Source organism: Osmerus mordax, chromosome 16 (genome assembly GCF_038355195.1).
Source record: "Osmerus mordax isolate fOsmMor3 chromosome 16, fOsmMor3.pri, whole genome shotgun sequence".
Classification (NCBI taxonomy): Eukaryota; Metazoa; Chordata; class Actinopteri; order Osmeriformes; family Osmeridae; genus Osmerus; species Osmerus mordax.
The window spans coordinates 8,641,212-8,657,792 of NC_090065.1; the positions used below are offsets into that span (position 1 = coordinate 8,641,212).

The 16,581-nt window shown below is 39.8% G+C and overlaps 1 protein-coding gene and 1 long non-coding RNA gene across 2 annotated transcripts; one reads left to right on the forward strand and one right to left on the reverse strand.

The window, feature by feature from the left end:
• Positions 1-2,311: 2,311 nt before the first annotated feature.
• Positions 2,312-15,124, forward strand: LOC136959153 (myosin heavy chain, fast skeletal muscle-like). Its single transcript, XM_067253406.1, has 39 exons — positions 2,312-2,518; positions 2,688-2,831; positions 2,950-3,106; positions 3,216-3,243; positions 3,382-3,496; positions 4,084-4,176; positions 4,272-4,335; positions 4,451-4,549; positions 4,854-4,957; positions 5,034-5,172; positions 5,276-5,394; positions 5,558-5,707; positions 5,921-6,091; positions 6,280-6,583; positions 6,722-6,786; positions 6,917-7,004; positions 7,140-7,257; positions 7,340-7,463; positions 7,776-7,912; positions 8,153-8,408; positions 8,516-8,758; positions 8,847-9,023; positions 9,215-9,360; positions 9,552-9,642; positions 9,834-10,223; positions 10,372-10,498; positions 10,620-10,738; positions 10,867-11,063; positions 11,204-11,387; positions 11,537-11,702; positions 11,801-11,925; positions 12,038-12,346; positions 12,955-13,158; positions 13,252-13,377; positions 13,817-13,987; positions 14,141-14,245; positions 14,345-14,440; positions 14,716-14,847; positions 15,091-15,124. The coding sequence occupies exons 1-39, from the start codon at positions 2,312-2,314 to the stop codon at positions 15,106-15,108; spliced, it is 5,808 nt and encodes a 1,935-aa protein (XP_067109507.1). The 3' UTR covers positions 15,109-15,124.
• On the reverse strand, positions 14,577-16,569 carry LOC136959155 (uncharacterized). Its single transcript, XR_010878722.1, has 2 exons — positions 16,406-16,569; positions 14,577-14,839 (listed from the first exon to the last, which is right to left on the reverse strand). It is a non-coding gene; the product is annotated as an uncharacterized lncRNA (long non-coding RNA).
• Positions 16,570-16,581: the final 12 nt, after the last annotated feature.

The window sequence follows — 16,581 nt, forward strand, 5'->3', positions numbered from 1 at the left end:
CACGTTACAACAGTACATTCTGATGAATGTATGAGAGACTAACGAGAACTTAACAATCCAATACCTCTAGTTGTAAAGTTTCTCTTAGTTTAGTGTAGTTTAGTGTTGTCTAACCCTGTTTTGGAGTGAAATGTATCTTTGGCTTTCTCTTTACCATTCATTTAATTTGAGGAAGTATGGTCTTAAGATATTTTTTTTTAATCTATGTTGTCAAACATATCAGTTTGAGTAGGTCAACATTTATTACAATAATTACATATGAAATACTGTTTTACCAATTATAATTAGTTGTGCAGTAGCGATTGTCAGATGGTTAGTATTTTAAAAGCTCATCCTTAATATTTGGCGGCATGACGAGACCCTGAAATGTCCACTGCTGAAACCCTGTCAGGTGGCAGCCAGGGTAAATGTGAACCATGTAATCATGGCATCTTGAAAATGGTGTGCCTAAGTAATAGCCAACTTTATAGCCAAGATAGATGTCAACAAGACTGAGGCATATTTAACAAGGCTATTCTAGCAGTGTAACTTGTGTCACCTAAAATGTCTTGTTGTGATGAGACATATTTCAAACGAATGGAAAAACGAAGGAGGATAAATAACACAAATATATCTAGACAGGACAGTTTGGAAGCTGACATGAGGGTCCTGAACATGATCCATATTTTAAACCCAATATATTGAAATGCAAATCAACCTAAATAAAATATATAAATATTGTATAAATCCGGTACAAATCATGTATTCGTTTTTTTCTCAATATTCTTTCAATTTGGATTTGAACCTGTTTTAATTCTTAGGCTTTTGTACCAAATTTCTGAAAGTATTTGACAAAATCTATGGTGGCTAAAGATTTTGGATGTTATGTAAATAGTGAATAGTTTTAAAAGACAAACTGTTGAAAATATATCTTTTATATCACCGTTTTCCTCACCAAACCATTCAATCTGTCATAGATCTGCATGTCAGGTTTTATTTAGTATTTTTTTGTCAGTTCACACAGCAGTTTAATCTTCTGGATTCGTCAATTATAAAGTTCTGCACAAAGTCATCTCTGAAGGGCAGCTCAATTACATGTGCCATGTCAGCTTCACAAGAGAGCAGTGGTATGCATCTCACGTCTGGGTGATAACTCTTTCATTAATGGTATAAATAACTAAGCTTCTACATTTACAGCTGTGTCAAACTGTAATGTAATAATACAATTTTGAATGTTAAAGATGACTTACACATTTTACAATATTCCATTACTTTTTAGATGGTGGATATGGTGCTTTTGGATACAAGTATTTAGTGCTTATACTTGAATCATGGTTTGATTGTTTTTATGTATTTTTATTTATAATGGTAAAATATTTTTGGGATGTACCATAGTAATATTATTTGTCCCACCTATGTCCCAACATTGTACTTCTGCAATGAAATACCTTAACATGTTTCTTTCATCATTGAAACTAGAGATAGCAAGAGGGAAGGAGAGAAAGGGTCAAGGTCAAACAGTGGACTCTCGCCTCCAGTTAACTTCCTTGAGACGAAGTGGTCTACAATTAGCTGCTGCTTGCTATGCACTCTTCAACAATATATAAGGAGACCCACAGATAAGCATCCATAGACCAATAACTTCAAACTCTGTGGTAAGTTCCTCTCAGTCTTTGCACTTTTCATTTTCACATTCTTTTTATTGATAACATACTCATTGATAAATGTTTTATTAACTGTATATAAGTGCATGGTGGTCTTACTTTTGAACTATAAGATTTAATATCTTGGAATTCGTAAAGAATGGTCCTTCCAGTCCTGCCACTGTCTTCAATCACAGGAACTACAAGAATATGTTGAGAGCAATGACATTTACAGTTATTAATAAGTGTGAATGGTGAAATGGTGATGGAGTGGAATCATGTCCAGTATGTAGCACAATATATCTCTATCTGGTCAAAATGGTTAGTATGTTTGTACTAACAACCCTCAAATATATTTCAGTGTCAACCAAGAGTCCAATTAATCTGGGAGGGGAAGAACAGGTGAGATAGTTGATGAGTGCACACTCTAATAAAGGCAAAACATAGTTTTCATGGCTTAGTACAATAAAATAGATTGTTGAAATACAATTATCCTCAGCGTATCATTTACTTTTCATAACTATCCTTTATAGTGACATCAAAGTGCTATCTCTGCTTTAAGCCTTGAAAAGCAGTGATTTACCATGTATAAGGGACTCACACAATGTATTAATTTGTTGGCCACTTGTCAGAAGAGATTGGACACATTTCTTGTCATGTTTATTTTTCCCCACCAGTGAACCGCGGCCATGAGTACGGATGCAGAGATGGCCCAGTATGGGAAGGCTTCAATTTACCTTCGTAAGCCTGAAAGGGAGAGGCTTGAAGCCCAGAGCAAGCCATTTGATAATAAGAATGCTTGCTATGTGGTTGACGAAAAGGAATTGTACCTCAAGGGACTGGTTGTTAAGAGGGACGGTGGGAAGTGTGATGTGAAAATCCTTGACACTGAAGAGGTAAGATGATACATATTTGATTAGTTGGGCTGCAATGAAACAGAATAAACAGGTTGTCTGTCCGTGATGCCACAAATTCAGTTTATTCAATCAATCTTTATTTCCATCCAGTGGAAATACAGTAGGTGGAAATTATACAAACTTTACCTGTGTTTTTGACAATTCACAGGTGAAAACCTTCAAAGAGGAGGATGTGTACAACATGAACCCTCCTAAGTTTGACAAGATTGAGGACATGGCCATGATGACCTACCTCAATGAAGCGTCTGTCCTGTATAACCTCAAAGAGCGTTATGCCGCATGGATGATCTACGTAAGAAAACTACACATGTAGACATGAGCCACCTTAAGGAAGCAAATTACACCCTCAAAAATGTACCATACTTGAGCTCTAATATAAATATTTCCGTTTACCCTCTCATCACACACAGACCTACTCTGGGCTCTTCTGTGCCACAGTGAACCCCTACAAGTGGCTCCCTGTGTATGACATGGAAGTGGTCAATGCCTACAGAGGGAAGAAGCGTATGGAGGCTCCACCCCATATCTTCTCCGTCTCTGACAACGCCTATCAGTTCATGTTGACTGGTATGGACGCTCACTGATGGATGGCTGAATTCATAAATAGATGGATGGATGTATTCTTAGTTGCTACTCGTATCACTTCTGGTACATTTATTTGTCAATTTACTTTCAGATAAGGAGAACCAGTCTGTCCTAATCACGTAAGTTTGAGACTTTAATTGTGTGTATATTTTATATATATTTATATATATGTAAATAAATATGAATACTATAATGCTTGACAATACTTATTTTAGTTCATGCACACTATATGATATTTTTATCATATAATAAACTAGTGGAGAATCCGGTGCTGGAAAGACTGTCAACACCAAACGTGTCATCCAGTACTTTGCCACCATTGCTGTTTCTGGAGGTGAGAAGAAGAAGGAAGCAGTACCTGGCAAAATGCAGGTATGACCTTATATATACACCATATAAAGGGCATGCCATCAATTGTTGACCCATCATTGTTTTTACCCCCCAAGAACAGTATTTCCATTGTACAGTTCAAAGGTGTAGGTTTCATTATACATGAAAACTGTAAATATGTCACCCAATTGTTTATTTAGAAAAAAATATATTCACTGGCTGCATCATCACTTATAAAAACAATCTGTCCCCCCACATTTGAATACAAAAAGACTCACATAGTATAGTTAAATTCTAGTTTATATCTTTAAAATATGTTGTCATTCTTCACAGCAGTCCAGTGGTAGTTTTACATACAGCACAACGTAAATAAGCCTTTATAGTATATTACTTATTATTACTCATTCAGCAACTTGATAGGTTAAGGATTTATGACATTTGCACTTTAAGTCAGGGGTACTGTGTTAACTTTGGCCAAACATATTAAACTAAAGGTGTTCCAAGATAATACAGAACGGGGTTAGACCTAGTTTAGGGGAAGCGTTCCAGGAGTGAATGAGAAGTGACAAGAGAATTATTTTGGATGATTGGTGATCAGTCTAAATGACCAATGGTTTGTCTCCCTTCAGGGTTCCCTTGAGGATCAGATCATTGCAGCTAACCCTCTACTGGAGTCCTACGGTAATGCCAAGACAGTGAGGAATGACAACTCATCTCGCTTTGTAAGTTTGGAGAGAAAATATTCCTTTTCACATTTTACCCAAACTTAGAAATCAATCGGATGCATTGGAAAAGCCCTCTCTATGCCCTCTTTCAGGGTAAATTCATTAGGATTCACTTCCACATGAACGGAAAACTGGCAAGTGCTGACATTGAGACCTGTAAGTTGGTTTGGATTATTTCCCAGTTGATTCTTTAAATAAATGTTGGTGTCCATTCACTTGAAATTCAAATTGTTCTCATTTTTCTCTGTCATTTCAACCATGTCTCTCAAAGACCTGCTGGAGAAGTCCAGAGTGAGTTTCCAGCTGCCTGATGAGAGAGGCTACCACATCTTCTACCAGATGATGACCAACCACAAACCTGAGCTTGTTGGTGAGGCACTGCAGGGATTAAAGAAACAATATGTTCTGAATGACATTTACACAGAATGCAAATTATACAATGACAATCGGGGGGGTCAACTTCTTCTCCAGGGCGCGTGTCGACCCCCCCCGACCTGTTGTTTTTACCTCTTTTGGGAGGATCCAAGTCTTAATTAGGGGGTCAGACCCCCCCAACCCCCCCCGTAATTCGCACCCTGCATTTACTCCTTTGTCTACTCATTGAGGGTTCTGCCTTTTACATAAAATGTACACATGCTTTGGTTGATAATCATTTTAGTTTTGTGTCTCCACAGAAATGTCGCTTATCACCACCAACCCCTATGACTATCCCATGATCAGCCAGGGTCAGCTCACTGTGGCCAGTATTGATGACAAGGTTGAGCTTGATGCCACAGATGTAAGTCACTAAAGGGGTTCAACTTGAAAATCATAATGTATTGGTGGTTCATTGTAAACTTTCTTTCCGCATCCAGGATGCTATTGACATCTTGGGCTTCTCTGCTGAAGAGAAGATGAGCATCTACAAGTTTACCGGTGCTGTCATGCACCACGGCAACATGCACTTCAAGCAGAAGCAGCGTGAGGAGCAGGCTGAGCCAGATGGCACAGATGGTAAGCCAAATTATTTGTATCAATATTCTAAAGAGCATTCATATAACTATATTCCTGTGATAAACATTGCACTCTGATGCTCATTGTTCCTTTCTCTCCCCAGTGGCTGATAAAATCGGTTACCTTCTGGGTCTGAACTCAGCTGAAATGCTGAAAGCCCTGTGCTACCCCAGAGTGAAGGTCGGCAATGAGTATGTGACCAAGGGTCAGACAGTGCCTCAGGTAAGGCTTTAAAAAGCAACAGAGCAATTTTTTTATCTGACATGCTGTTCGAAATAAAGCTTGATTGTATTATTAATTTTAGCAGTGTTTATCAATTATTACAGGTAAAAAAATATTCATAAATTGAAATCAATGTTTAAGTGGAACCAACATTCTTACACAGGTAACCAATTCAGTGAGTGCTCTAGCCAAGTCCATCTATGAGAGGATGTTCTTGTGGATGGTCGTCCGCATCAACCAGATGTTGGACACCAAACAGCCAAGGAACTTCTACATCGGTGTGCTTGACATTGCTGGTTTTGAGATCTTTGATGTGAGTTTGAGATCATTCTGGCAATAATTGAACAATTATTAGAAATACATTCAAAAGTGGTTTATTTTGTGTGTCATTAAACTATACAGATAGTATCTACTCTATTTCAAAGATTTGATTTATAGGAATAAAAATTGTGCAGATAAAGTAAAAAATACATACGGTATGGTGGGATCGCTCAATAAAGTTCTGCCAAACTTTGTAAATCTACAGTACAACAGCATGGAGCAGCTGTGCATCAACTTCACCAATGAGAAACTGCAACAGTTCTTCAACCACACCATGTTCGTCCTGGAGCAAGAGGAGTACAAGAAGGAGGGCATTGTCTGGGCTTTCATTGACTTTGGCATGGACTTGGCTGCCTGCATTGAGCTTATTGAGAAGGTGAGGTGTCTGTGGATGTTTCATACCTGGCAAGGATACAAGGTTATTCATACATGTAGATACAGTATGAATAAACTGACATGTTCTTATCATATCACAATGCTTATTATATGTTTTATTCAATTATGCCGTTTCAGCTCACTCTTATACACAGTATATTTGACTGATCAAAGTATATTTCTACACAGCCAATGGGCATTTTCTCCATCCTTGAAGAGGAGTGCATGTTCCCCAAGGCTTCAGACACTTCCTTTAAGAACAAGCTGTATGACCAGCATCTTGGCAAGAACAAGGCATTTGAGAAGCCTAAACCAGCAAAGGGCAAGGCCGAGGCCCACTTCTCCCTGGTCCACTATGCTGGTACAGTGGACTACAATATCACTGGCTGGCTGGACAAGAACAAGGATCCCCTGAACGACTCTGTGCTTCTGCTGTATGGAAAGTCCTCAACCAAACTGTTGGCCACGCTCTATGTTGCTGCTCCACCTGAGGGTTAGTATGGTTGAATTATATAACACAGGTTTATACATTGAACGTATTAACATGATTTGTGAATGAATTAACAGTATCTTTCAAGCAACAAGACATTTAATTTATTATGCTGTCTAACTCCTGCCACTACGATAACAGATACATCAAAAAAAGGAGGCAAGAAGAAGGGAGGTTCCATGCAGACTGTGTCCTCTCAGTTTAGAGTGAGTGAGGTTTCTTTTTTATATGATTTGGGATAGTTTAATGCTGTGATTGTACTTTAATATTAGTGAGCATTTTAGCTTTATTATGAATAATATCTGAGAGTAACAATGCTTTATAACAACTTTACAGGAGAACTTGGGCAAGCTGATGACCAACTTGAGGAGCACCCACCCTCATTTTGTGCGTTGTCTGATCCCCAATGAGTCCAAGACTCCAGGTAAATATTGTTTTACATATTATTTCGCTTAAGTCATTATTACTTTAAAAATAAAGTGATTCAACATATATTTGATTATTATTTCTACAATTAAGTTCCACAAAGTAAAATGCTGACCCTAAATGTTTCATCCAGGTCTGATGGAGAACTTCCTGGTTATCCACCAGCTGAGGTGTAATGGTGTGCTGGAGGGTATTAGGATCTGCACAAAGGGCTTCCCCAGCAGAATCATCTATGCTGACTTCAAACAGAGGTAATGTTACACACAAATGCAAGAAAGATATGGTAGATAGATAACAACAAAGCAATAATAAACACATTTTCTCCCTATTCAGATACAAAGTATTGAATGCAGGTGTCATCCCTGATGGCCAGTTCATGGATAACAAGAAGGCTTCTGAGAAGCTGCTTGGGTCAATTGATGTGAACCATGATGAGTACAAGTTTGGACACACCAAGGTAACATACCGTACACTATTGATGATGGCATACTGGCAACTCATGTTTGTGACCTACAGAGGTTATTAATATCTCATTTTCCTGGTAGACATTCAAAATTAAGTTTACATTTTTTAGAGCAATCCAACAATCTTAATAATGAACTACATATGAGAAATGTACTGATTTATAAATCCTCAGCAAGTCATTTCATTGTCAGTTTATTGAGCCTAACATCATACATAACCTTTGCTATCCACTTAGATAGCAATATGTTAACACCAGAAGTGTTTATGTTGTTTATTTAAGTTTTGTGTTATACCTTTGTCTCAGGTGTTCTTTAAAGCTGGTCTGCTTGGTGTCCTTGAGGAGATGAGAGATGAGAAGCTTGCTAATCTGGTAACCATGACGCAAGCTCTTGCCCGTGGATACCTGATGAGAAAGGAGTATACCAAGATGACGGAGAGGAGGTGAGATGGAGATGATAAAAGGAAGTATTTGCATTCAAATCTTGTTTTTAGGGAGTGATACATTTTGTTTTACTATGAAGCTATTGTTAGAACAATTATGTAAACTTTTAATTTTGGAATGATGGCTATCTTGGGCTTGATGGAATGATATACTTTACATGTAGGAATGGGTTAGTGTAATGACTTTACATTGCATAATTTGTATTGCGCTAAACAATTACTGTGTCTATCTATTATCAGAGATTCTGTCTACACCATCCAGTACAACATCCGCTCATTCATGAATGTGAAACACTGGCCATGGATGAAGGTTTACTACAAGATCAAGCCTCTCCTGCAAAGTGCAGAGACTGAAAAGGAGCTGGTCAACATGAAAGAGGACTATGAGAAATGTAAAGTTGCTCTTGAAAAGGCTGAGGCTCGCAAGAAGGAGCTGGAGGAGAAGATGGTGTCCCTCCTGCAGGAGAAGAATGACTTGTCTCTCCAAATTGCATCCGTGAGTGAACAAGATATATTCACATGTAAACACAGTTAAACAAGCTAAAAATACCAAGCTTAGAACAAACATTGAAACAACGTTTTTCTCGACCTTTCATTTTCCAGGAATCAGATAATCTGAATGATGCTGAGGAGAGATGTGAGGGTCTGATCAAGAGCAAGATCCAGCTGGAGGCCAAACTCAAAGAGACAACAGAAAGACTGGAGGATGAAGAGGAGATTAATGCTGAGCTGACAGCCAAGAAGAGGAAGCTGGAGGATGAGTGCTCTGAACTGAAGAAGGACATTGATGATCTGGAGCTTACCCTGGCCAAAGTGGAGAAGGAGAAACATGCCACAGAGAACAAGGTATCAACATCTCACCAATATCCAAGCAGTAGCTTGTTCAAAAACACAAAACAATAGTTTTAACTTAGACTAACTTTGTCTTGTCCAGGTTAAAAACCTGACTGAAGAGATGGCATCTCAAGATGAGAGTGTTGCCAAGCTGACAAAGGAGAAGAAAGCCCTGCAAGAGGCCCACCAGCAGACACTGGATGACTTGCAGGCAGAGGAGGACAAAGTCAACACTCTGACCAAGGCCAAGACCAAGCTGGAACAGCAAGTTGATGATGTGAGTAAAGTTGATGTTTTCGTGCACATTTGGGGGTTTTATCCAACTTTGCCTCAATGGGTATTTAATTAAATGTCATATAATAAATTGGTTTTAGGGATTCAGAAAGACAACTTACTAATATTATGTGTTCTGAATAAATAGCTGTTAACATCAAAGCTTAAGTATGATAAATGTGTGTTGTCCTCCAGCTTGAAGGTTCTCTGGAGCAAGAGAAGAAGCTCCGTATGGATCTTGAGAGAGGCAAGAGAAAGCTGGAGGGAGACCTGAAACTGGCCCAGGAGTCCATCATGGACCTGGAGAACGACAAGCAGCAGTCTGATGAAAAGATCAAGAAGTAAGTATACTGATCAGAGATTCACATTCAAATTCTAGGCAGATTAAATTAACTATGTATGCATAACTATGATATGCAATGTAATTTAAATAATCAGTAAACCATCCAAAAATCTGGATATATATTTACTGTCCCTTACCCATACTACAGTAACCAAAGCCATTTGAAATTGAGTTATGTCTGCTTAATAGGAAAGAATTTGAGACCAGCCAGCTCCTCAGCAAGATTGAGGATGAGCAGTCTCTGGGTGCCCAGCTGCAGAAAAAGATCAAGGAGCTCCAGGTAAGTGCAGTTGTTTTGCATTGTGCAGTTTAGTTTCATATTTCTTCACTCTAAAATGATAGCATGAGTTAACATTTACATGTTATAATATAACATATCCTTTTATCCATAGCAACTTACAAATAATAAACAAATAATATTGCACAAATCTACTGTCTGCCATTTTTTCTGAATAAAATGACTTGATTTAGGCACGTATTGAGGAGCTGGAAGAGGAGATTGAGGCTGAGCGTGCTGCCAGGGCCAAGGTGGAGAAGCAGAGGGCTGATCTGTCCAGGGAACTTGAGGAGATCAGTGAGAGGCTGGAGGAGGCTGGAGGCGCCACAGCAGCTCAGATTGAGATGAACAAGAAGCGAGAGGCTGAGTTCCAGAAGCTGAGACGTGACCTGGAGGAGTCCACCCTGCAGCATGAGGCCACAGCCTCAGCCCTGAGGAAGAAGCAGGCTGACAGTGTGGCAGAGCTGGGAGAGCAGATCGACAACCTGCAGCGCGTCAAACAGAAGCTGGAGAAAGAGAAGAGTGAATTCAAGATGGAGATTGATGACCTTTCCTCCAACATGGAGGCAGTTTCCAAGACTAAGGTCAGTGATACAATTAATGTGTTTATACAAATATTTTTTGTTTGTTTTTTAATTGCCTGTCCCATTTCTTAATGTGTGGTAAAATTATTATTGTAAAGATAACACTTTCCAGTAACTGTGTCTGTTTAACATGATGTTTGGGTCACAGGGCAATCTGGAGAAGATGTGTCGTACCCTTGAGGACCAGCTCAGTGAGATCAAGACAAAGAACGATGAGAATGTTCGCCAGATCAACGACCTTGGTGGACAGAAAGCCAGACTCCTCACTGAGAATGGTAAACATAAGAAAAATCTATTTTTATCTATTCTACAAACTGGACAAACATTCTTCAACCTGTCAGAGGAAACAATCTAGTAAGAAGAATACCTGACAAGAGCTTCCTTAACCCTCCACAGGTGAGTTTGGTCGCCAGCTGGAGGAGAAGGAAACCCTGGTGTCCCAGTTGACCAGAGGCAAGCAGGCCTACACCCAGCAGATTGAGGAGCTCAAGAGGCATGTTGAGGAGGAGGTCAAGGTCAGACAACTCACATTGTCCATTAATTATCTAGGGATTGAACTGTGAACTGTGCTGAAAACATCCACCTGTTAAATTCCTATTGCTGGAATAAAAAAAGCAATTTTTACTCCCCATTTTCTTCTCAGGCTAAGAATGCACTGGCCCATGGTGTCCAATCTGCCCGCCACGACTGTGACTTGCTGAGGGAGCAGTTTGAGGAGGAGCAGGAGGCCAAGGCAGAGCTGCAGCGCGGCATGTCCAAGGCTAACTCTGAGGTGGCTCAGTGGAGAACCAAGTATGAAACTGATGCCATCCAGAGGACAGAGGAGCTGGAAGAGGCCAAGTAAGTCTATTGACCATTGAGGTCTTCCCTGAAGCAGACATTTGTTGGTTTGTTGGTAGGCTTAACTGTAACTCGTGGGTCTCCAGAGATCCCAACGTAAAAAAAGAAAGAAAAGTAATTGCTTCTTTTGTACCCAACAGAAAGAAGCTGGCTCAGCGTCTCCAGGATGCTGAGGAGACCATCGAGGCCACCAACTCCAAGTGTGCCTCTCTGGAGAAGACCAAGCAGAGGCTGCAGGGAGAGGTGGAGGACCTCATGATTGATGTTGAGAGAGCCAATGCCCTGGCTGCCAACCTGGATAAGAAGCAGAGGAACTTTGACAGGGTAAAACAATGTCCACAGCAAGGTTTTAATAAGGCATTTGAACTATTGTCATGCTCATTCCCTGGTTTTGTGCCATGAGCCTAACACATTGTTAGCATGTTAACATTAATTGTTAAGTGCTACTTTTTAACATGTGTGCTTCCACCTAGGTCCTTGCAGAATGGAAGCAGAAGTTTGAGGAGGGCCAGGCTGAGCTGGAGGGAGCTCAAAAGGAGGCTCGTTCTCTCAGCACAGAGCTCTTTAAGATGAAGAACTCTTATGAGGAGGCTCTTGACCAGCTGGAGACTCTGAAGAGAGAAAACAAGAACTTGCAACGTGAGATAAATGTTGTGTGTGGTGGTTTGTACAATATACTTAAGTAGTGTACAACCCCATGTCATGGTAATTCCAAATGTTTCTTTTTCCAAATACAGAAGAGATCTCTGACCTGACCGAGCAGATCGGAGAGACTGGCAAGAGCATCCATGAGCTGGAGAAGGCCAAGAAGACAGTGGAGACAGAGAAGTCTGAGATCCAGACGGCTCTGGAGGAGGCTGAGGTGCAATAACTACCTTATTATGAGAAATATGAGTATGCTGTTGAATTCCTCAATACTGATCAGATGATCACATAACAAAAGTACAAAAGTCTCTAAATGTTTATTTATCCAGGGAACCCTGGAGCATGAGGAATCCAAGATTCTGCGTGTGCAGCTGGAGCTGAACCAGATCAAGGGTGAGGTGGACAGAAAGCTGGCAGAGAAGGATGAGGAGATGGAGCAGATCAAGAGGAACAGCCAGAGGGTGGCTGACTCCATGCAGAGCACCCTGGACTCTGAGGTCCGCAGCAGGAATGATGCTCTGAGAATAAAGAAGAAGATGGAGGGAGACCTGAATGAGATGGAGATCCAGCTGAGCCATGCTAACCGCCAGGCTGCTGAGTCCCAGAAGCAGCTGAGGAATGTTCAGGCGCAGCTCAAGGTACTATGAATGTTGGAAATATCATATTACAGAGAAGTACACTTTAACATTATATTTTTTGGTCACTACCTCAGATAAACTACCATTTTTCTGCCATCATTGAAATTGTATCCAGTGCTTCCTCATTTGAAGATGCCCAGCAAAGCACTGAACATCAAATCCTATTATAGAGTTGTTTGTGTAGCTAACAATTGTAAAACATTACAAAACATTACTGAGTCTTTTCTCTTCCTTGTTCACAGCCATAGACTAAGTTTATCCTAGAATAAAACTGAGAACTTTCAAGATATGCCTTAATCTGGTTTAAAATGTAATTAAATACACACACAATTATATCATAATTAATAATGTGACTAAGTAATTGTGAATATGAATCTATAAATTATAAATATATCTAAATCAATATTTTAACAAAAATTAAAACACCTCATAAATTGAAAGCAAAACCTGAAAACTCCCTTTTGAACAAACTTACTGTCGTAATAGTCAGCATTCCGAGAGACTGTTACAACACAACAAGGGCTACAAAATCCATAAACGCTAGTTTAATCTATACAAAGCCGCACCAACATAATTTATGACTTCTTGGCACCTTGTGGTGTTTCTAGGATGCCCAGTTGCATCTGGATGATGCTGTCCGTGCCGCAGAGGACATGAAGGAACAGGCTACCATGGTGGAACGTAGAAATGGTCTGATGGTGGCTGAGATTGAGGAGCTGAGAGTGGGTCTGGAGCAGACAGAGAGAGGCCGCAAAGTGGCTGAGCAGGAGCTGGTGGACGCCAACGAGAGAGTGGGACTGCTGCATTCCCAGGTGTGGACGAGATCTACACATATAGACACAAAGTTAAATAATATTCACAGCAAAAGTTTAGTTTTTGCTAAATCCATGTGTACTCTCTTTCAGAACACCAGCCTGTTAAACACCAAGAAGAAGATTGAGGCTGACTTGGTTCAGGTGCAGGGAGAGGTGGACGACATTGTCCAGGAGGCCAGAAATGCTGAGGAGAAGGCCAAGAAGGCCATCACTGATGTGAGTCTGGATCATTTAGTCTTACCTGTACAGTATACCGTTTTCCTATACACTGCCACACCCCCAATAACAAAGCAATGTCTTTCCATCACATCATCAAACCTCTATGGTAACATACTGTACCCAGCATCCAGTGGTCCCATCCTTCTAGCTCCTGAATATTAACATACCAGTGCTTACCTACCTCCAAACCCCACCAATTTTCATCCAAGCACTGTTAAAAATTGGCAGTTTATGGTTGGGCACCTCCCTTGAAGCAATTTTCTTAATAAACCTGGGAATTCTATGTACTTCTGACTTCATTTGAACTCCAAGTATTTGCTGTTACCTTTTATCCACATTGCACTGTATGCTAACTTGTACATTGTCATCATCAGTCCACATTGCACACAGCTATGATGACTTTACCACCTCAAAAAAGGTTTTTCTTTGATTGCAGGCAGCCATGATGGCAGAAGAGCTGAAGAAGGAGCAGGACACCAGCTCTCACCTTGAGAGGATGAAGAAGAATCTTGAAGTGACAGTCAAGGACCTGCAGCACCGTCTGGATGAGGCAGAGAACCTAGCCATGAAGGGTGGCAAGAAGCAGCTCCAGAAACTGGAGTCTAGAGTGAGTGTACAATTACCATGGCTACCTTCAACAAAATACATTTAAAATATGTAGTTTATATAATGATGCCTCTCTCTGGTTGTCATAATATTTGACCATGGCAGTCTTCCAGCAAGGCATTTGGATTCACCATGAGCTCATGCCTCCATGCAGGTGCGTGAGTTGGAATCTGAAGTTGATGGTGAACAGAAAAGAAGCTTGGATGCAATCAAGGGAGTCCGCAAGTATGAGCGCAGAGTCAAGGAGCTGACATACCAGGTAACAACATACTGTACATTCCAAAACATTATTCTTTAATAGACATGAATGTGTTAAACTGTACACTACATGTCCAATATAACATAATTTTTGCTCCAGACTGAGGAGGATATTAAGAATGTAACCAGACTTCAGGACCTGGTGGATAAGCTGCAGCTTAAAGTGAAGGCTTACAAAAGACAGGCTGAGGAGGCGGTAGGTCATACATTAAGCATTTCAGCTTGTGTTGGCATAAGTAGCTTATAGGGGTAGCTTATAGGGGCAGTGTATCTGCTACATCAGATATACAGAACATATATTTCATGTGTAATAACACAAAGGACACACACAATTATATTCCCAGTTTATTATTTCGGTGGCTTTGTAAATACTGTTTTCATGCCCTATCTAATTATATCACACATGGCCCAATTTTTATTATAAATTAGTTGAAATTGTGCTTCACTTGTTTTCCCCCAAAATCTTCCCAGGAGGAGCAGGCCAACTCCCACATGTCCAAGTTCAGGAAGGTTCAGCATGAGCTGGAGGAGGCTGAGGAGCGTGCTGACATCGCTGAGTGTCAGGTCAACAAGCTCAGAACCAAGAGTCGTGAGGCTGGAAAGGTAAAAATCATGTTTCACCAAGATTATAATAAAAATACATACAATTACAATACAATCTGAATTGTGCCTGATATCATACTACTCCAACTGGAATATAATACACCACTCCACATCAACCAGGACAGTTTTTAATTTCAGTTTTTGTCAAAAGTTATTTAAGTCGAAGTAGGCCCACCTTACTCAATGTTCCTCGTGGGAGGAAGCTTATCAATAACAATTCCTTCTTTTTCTTTTTCCAATCAGGCTAAAGAAGCTGAATAGACAACACAAACCTGTTCCAAAACAATGCTATGCATTCATAAAATATGATTCGTCATGGCAAAATGTCAAGACTGTCCTTTAAATAAAGACACATAAAATAAACTATACGCCTGCAATACTATAAGACTTTGTGAATTTATCACGGAGGCAGGGAGCTCCACCTGGAAGCAACCGATCATTTCCATGGCTTTAGAGTGTACTCAAACACATGCATATTTTCTCAACACAAAATTGAATGGGATATTGTAGTATGGGATATACATTGACACATTTTTAGAAATGTGGTAAGTAATAGGCAGTTAAGCCACTGATGCACCATATAACTTAAATGGTTTTGTATCATGAGCCTTTCACATTAAACAACGGTGTTTCTCAAAAGGGTTATTTCCTTCCAATAGGGATGGGTGACCCTTTGGATCTTTCCTTCATTTTCCACGTGACAGTTGTAGATACTCAGTGTAGGAAACAGAAATGAATGTATCTTTGAGTCAGACTATTCTGTTCATGTGTCATGTGCCAGTTGTATAGGCTCAGTATTGGAGACAGAAAGTTCACCCTTGACTGGGTCTTCAGGTCTTTCATTAATTAATTTTCCATGTCACAGCTGTATATAGGCTCAGAATGGAAAGAAGAAATGAGCAGTTCGACCCTTGAATGGGCCTCCGGGTCTGAGAGTCTTTCATTCACTTGTACTCTGCTTGATGATTATGACTGTGTTTGTAAGTGATGATTGTTAACAGTGGTGTAGTGGTGCCTGAAGAAGTGGGCATAACACATTTTCAGACCTGCACCCCCCCCATACACACACACTTTCAATTGGCTTTATCATTATTAGATACATCAATTAAAAACCTTTATCTGATACAATAAACTGATTTCCACACTGAACTGTTCATATAGACCTCTCTGGGGTATTTTCCCTTTATAACATCATAATAAGATCTTAATTTTTTTTGCGTTATTTTACACATTACATTGTTTTCAAATAACTGGTCATCTGAAGTCATTGAAGTGATGGTGCATTGAACACCCTGTTTTGTGTTCTTGTAATATGAGATATTTTCTCGGAATGACAAAATAATATGGCAAAATATTTTGTTTTATTTAGCCTGCAGTACAGGCACAGATACCTTAGACTTTTTTTCCTTTTTACAGTTTCCAAGTTGCCTATCTAAACCAATTATAAATAAGTCCTGATACTATACGGGCTACCATTCTTATCAACTATTCTCATCAATTGAGTGAAGTGAATTATATTAAAAGAGCAAGATAAAACCACCCTTTAACGGCGGCTTACCTTCAACAAAAAACACCCAACTGTAGAGTAGTTTGGTATTGAGACAGGACAAATTAGTTTGACCGACGATCTGTGATACAACTTCAAAAGTGAGCAAAATAAAAAAGTGAAATGTAACATATTGTTTTTATCAAAGTTAATGTCCTTTGCAAATTACATGCACTGAAAGGAGTACC

Bases quoted from the DNA above. Each gene is read 5' to 3' on its own strand.
- LOC136959153 (XM_067253406.1), top strand. From the start codon at position 2,312: ATGAGTACGGATGCAGAGATGGCCCAGTATGGGAAGGCTTCAATTTAC. The intron at 7,464-7,775 runs GTAACATACCGT...CCTTTGTCTCAG, and splicing joins ACAAGTTTGGACACACCAAG to GTGTTCTTTAAAGCTGGTCT. The intron at 7,913-8,152 runs GTGAGATGGAGA...ATCTATTATCAG, and splicing joins ACCAAGATGACGGAGAGGAG to AGATTCTGTCTACACCATCC.